This window comes from Thalassophryne amazonica, chromosome 14, assembly GCF_902500255.1.
Source record: "Thalassophryne amazonica chromosome 14, fThaAma1.1, whole genome shotgun sequence".
Classification (NCBI taxonomy): Eukaryota; Metazoa; Chordata; class Actinopteri; order Batrachoidiformes; family Batrachoididae; genus Thalassophryne; species Thalassophryne amazonica.
In genome coordinates, this window is record NC_047116.1 from 6,998,437 (window position 1) to 7,003,071 (window position 4,635).

Sequence of the window (4,635 nt, forward strand, 5' to 3'; positions counted from 1 at the left end):
ATTGTTTTTTATGTAAATTGTTTGTTTGTTTTCTTCATTTAGTGCACCGGAAATAAAACCCCAAAACATCATGAAAACAGATTATGAATAATTTAACTTAGTGATGTCCAAGAAAGAAGCAATTTTCTTCATTAGTGCTGCTAATTACAAATGAAGTCCTCACAATTTAAATGTGGTTTTATTTCTTAGCACTGAAATAATATTTACATTTTAATGTTTATAGTTTTCTGCTCTTTAATCTCAAAGTGGAAAACTGGATTGTAAGAACATTTTAATGTAAGAATTGTCACTTTGAGGTTTTATGTTAAAATCTCTCCAATCACAGCCAGTAAGGCTCATTTTACCACAAAACTGGAGAAGCTTCATCTTAAAGCTGCTGCACCTCCAGTCACAGACGGTGACACCGTTTACAGTCGATGATCGATTAAAGAGACGCAGAAACGTTGAAACCGGCTGTGAAAGTGATTTCTTACTTTAAACAGGGCAATCTGACTAATTTTAATGAGATTATAGAGCATTTAAAAAATGACTGATTCCATAAAACTGAAAACATTTAAAATCCCAGTGTAGGAGTACTTTTTAATTTTTTTTAATAAAATCTTTTTTTACATCAAAGACTGTACAATATACACATAAATAAGATCAGTTTCATGATCCACGTACATGACTGGATTTCTGTACTTTTGTTTTTTGCTTTCTCTTGAGGGTTTTTTTTTTCCAGCCACATCTGTTTAGTTTTACCCGAAACTCTTGAAGAGATTTATGTGACATTGATTGAGAATGTTTAACTTATTAACCTAGAACAGAAAATATGATGAAGGAGCCTGAAAATTTTGTTCATCATCTCACTGATCTGTGTGGAATATCACACTGAGTGCTGTTCTAGTTACAGACTGTTAAAATCCACTTTCCCAGTCAAATGTCTGGAATATCTGTTGTTTTTTTTGTTTGTTTGTTTTGTTTTTTGCTGTTTGTCCATTCCTGCAGTTTTGTTTTTTGCTGTTTGTCCATTCCTGCAGTTTTGTTTTTTGCTGTTTGTCCATTCCTGCAGTTTTTTTTTTTAATTCGGATCAGGACTCGGGATTCAGACCGTGTTCAAACGTTCTCTTTGTGTCTGACCTCGAGTCTTTGATGGTTTTGCAGCCACTTTTCTAAAATGAGTCTGATTCTCAGAACTTCTTTGCCAAGTTGTTTTAGTTTCGTAAATTTTGTTTCTTCAAACGAGCCGAGCCATCCGATCTACTCATATGTGAGACAGGGCGGCTTTGTGGTACAAACCCGCTGTGGCTCCACTTCCAGTGTGACCCGTTAAGGCCGTACTCGCCTCACTGTACATGGAGGGAGCTGCAGTGGCCTTCTGCTGCCAGCAGGGGCAGTGGCAAATCACAAACCTTCTCCAGGACTCCAGGGTTTTGCCTGACCAGATCCAGACCCCTGAGGTGATGCCCACCACCAGGCACATGAAGTACTTGGCCATGAAGACGGCGAAGTCCGGACCCAGGCCCGAGCGCTGACGCTCTGACAGGCAGGAGCAGGCCAGGACCCGCTCCCAGCCGGGCCGGTAGTGCTGCTCGTAGACCAGGCAGGCCACCACGATGGTGGCCGGGACGGTGTACAGCACCGTGAAGAGCCCGATCCGGATCATCAGCTGCTCCAGCTTGTCCGTCTTTGTGCCACCTTGCTTGATGATGCTCCTGATGCGGAAAAGAGAAACGAACCCAGCAAGTAAGAAAAGTGAGCCGATGAAAAGGTAAACCACCAGCGGCGCAAGGACAAAACCCCGCAGGGTCTCCAGACTCTGGTTCCCTACATAGCAGATCCCAGCCACGGGGTCCCCGTCCACGGAGCTGAGCGCCAGCACCACGATGGACTTGATGCTGGGGATGAGCCAGGCAGCGAGGTGGAAGTACTGCGAGTATCCGGCAATGGCTTCACTGCCCCATTTCATCCCCGCCGCCAGAAACCAGGTGAAGGACAGAACCACCCACCAGATGGAGCTGGCCATGCCGAAGAAGTACACCAACAGGAAGACCAGCGTGCAGAGGGTGGGGCCTGTGGTGTCGTACAGGATGTGCAGCTGGTCGGTGCCGCCGCACGCCACCCGCTCGTGACCCGCCACCAGCCGAATGATGTAACCCAACGAGACGAATAAGTAGCAGGCGGCGAGGAAGATGATGGGCCGCTCCGGGTACTTGAAGCGCTCCATGTCGATGAGGAAGGTGGCGACGGTCATGAGGGTGGAGATGAAGCACAGCACAGACCAAAGGCCGACCCAGAAGCTGGTGTAGGCTCGCTCGTCTGCAGAGAAGTAGGACTGGTGGCAGGGCTGGGCACAGTTGAGCAGGGGTCCAGTCTGGACCCGGCCGTACAGGGGGTGGGACTCCCTCTTGATGGGGACCAGGGGGTCTTTGCACCGGCATTCCTGGTCACACTGAGGGGTGCTGGGTTGTCTCGTCCGGCCTTTTGTGGTGGGTTTGGGGAACAGAGGAGCCAGCGTGGTGGTCTCGCTGCTGTTCTGGTCCATGCACAGGGTCTCGTAGCCCAGCTGGGGGAGCCGCTCGCAGCTCATCCTCTCGGGCCACTCGAACCCGTACTGGCTCATGAGCGGGGAGCAGCCCCGTTTGGCGCGCTCACACACTGAGCGGCAGGGCGGCAGAGGTTTGCGGTAGTCCGGCAGGCAGATTGGGGTGTACATGCTGCACAAGAAAAACAGCAAATCCGGCGAGCAGCGGATCCGGACCAGTGGCCAGAACTGGTGCACCTCCAGTCCCACCTCCTCCTGGGTGTAGTGGTTGAACTGGTTGGGCATGTAGGTCAGGTTGTAGCCGATGCCTCTGCACATGGGCACCATGATCTGCTCACAAACCAAATCCCTGGAAGCTCCCAGTGTGAGACCCGGACCGAGGAGGACCAGGACCAGCAGCATGCGGATCCTGCAGGGTCTGTCCACAGAGACCAGGTCAAAACCAGACATGATGATCAGCGTGGAAAACTCTCAGTAAATGTGGACGCATCTCAAATAAGTCAGAAATGCGAATCATCCAGATTTAAAAACCTAAATCCGGATCCTCCTGCGCGCCTCCTCATATGTCAATCAAACTCACGCGTTTACTGCGTACGAAGTTCACGTGCGCTGCAGAAAGAAGTTGCATCTCTGTAATAAAAGTTTAAACTATGCAGAAAAAGTGCAAAAAACAAACAAACAAACAAAAAAAAAACATGTGTGCGCAGAAAAACTGCTGCAAGACTCCGGTGCGTTCAAATCCACTACGGCGGTTTGAGCCCTTCAGAAAAAAACAGTAAATTAAAAAACTTAAAGTTTGAGAATTCAAAAAACACCGTAAATCTTCAGTCTGGTCGTCCGGAGGAGGAGGCGCAGTGTGTTTGTGGAGGCGCAGACTGAGCGGCTTCACAGAGCTCCGGGTTCACAATAAAGTGCGCGTGAAGCTGCAGCCGAGCGCACAGGGGCTGCTGCGTTCAGGGACGGTGGGAAATCCCGCAACTCCTCAGAATTCTAACACAAAGTGCAAAGAATAAAATAACACTGTCAAATCATCAATATATTATAATTATTTTAGTTTTGAGACACAAAATACTTTTTGTTGTTTTTTTTTAGCTTGAACATAATCAAATTTGTGGTAGACACGTGGTGCAGTTTGCTGGTTCAAAGTCGAGATTGGGTTGGGTCTTGCTGAACCTTACTGTTTACACCAGTGCTGCACAATTTGCGGCCCTCGGACCACATTTGGTCCGCCTCACCTTTGTTTTGGACCACCTTGTCAATTTACAAGCTTTCTGGGTATTATTAAGTTACTGTTAACCAGATTGAAGAACAGTGTGATTATTTTTGGTGCTATAGTATTTAATGGTGCTTTTATTTATTAATTATTTTTATTTATTGTTAATTTTCTATAAAATATAACACATTTAATTGCATGTACCCTCATATGAAATATGGAGGGATATAGCGGATCAACATGTCCGTACGTATGTTTTCATTTGTTAGAACCGGTTTCCATCAAGAACCAGCTGACAATTTCATTCATACCGAACAAAAAGTAAGGCCGAATGAGGGGGGAATCCTCCTAGGCCATCCGCCTCATCTGCCATGAAGAGCCCTAGAACCAAAGGAAACCGCCATTTTGATTGGTCACATGTATCATCTGCCTGATTTGGTCGCGGCAACATCACTTCTGTGTCAGATCAGTATCCGCCTCATCTGCTATGAGAAACCCATAGAGTTGTATATAGTGAAGCTATAGGGTGGAGTCATGCCTGGCTATGTGCCGTCAAGGAGCACTGTGATGCCATTACCAAAGAGGGCAAAAGGCGATGTTTGAATTGACCGTTTACTGCACAGTTCAGTGCTACAAGTCGTCATTTCTTTGAATTTAGTTATATTTCTGTTGCTGGGGCCTTCAACTATTCAGAGGGTTTGGATAATATCACCCAGGAGCGACATAAAACCAAATTAGCAGCAGCAGGACTGCCATCTCGTCTGTACCAACTCAAAGCTGGATGATGGAAAAATGATCCCACACAAGGGCCAGATATTCAATATCCTGATATTTATTCCGACCTCATAGACACACCAGATATTTCTGAAAGTAGTTTGTATTTTATATCATTTATGTC

At 46.6% G+C, this 4,635-nt stretch overlaps 1 protein-coding gene across 1 annotated transcript; it reads right to left on the minus strand.

Moving 5' to 3' along the window:
- Window positions 1-1,213: 1,213 nt before the first annotated feature.
- On the minus strand, window positions 1,214-3,059 carry fzd5 (frizzled class receptor 5). The gene has a single exon (XM_034187039.1). The coding sequence runs from the start codon at window positions 2,972-2,974 to the stop codon at window positions 1,244-1,246; it is 1,731 nt and encodes a 576-aa protein (XP_034042930.1). The 5' UTR covers window positions 2,975-3,059; the 3' UTR covers window positions 1,214-1,243.
- Between the last annotated feature and the right edge of the window lie 1,576 nt (window positions 3,060-4,635).

Excerpts from the sequence above, each read along its gene's own strand:
- fzd5 (XM_034187039.1), bottom strand. The coding sequence starts at position 2,974 with ATGTCTGGTTTTGACCTGGTCTCTGTGGACAGACCCTGCAGGATCCGC.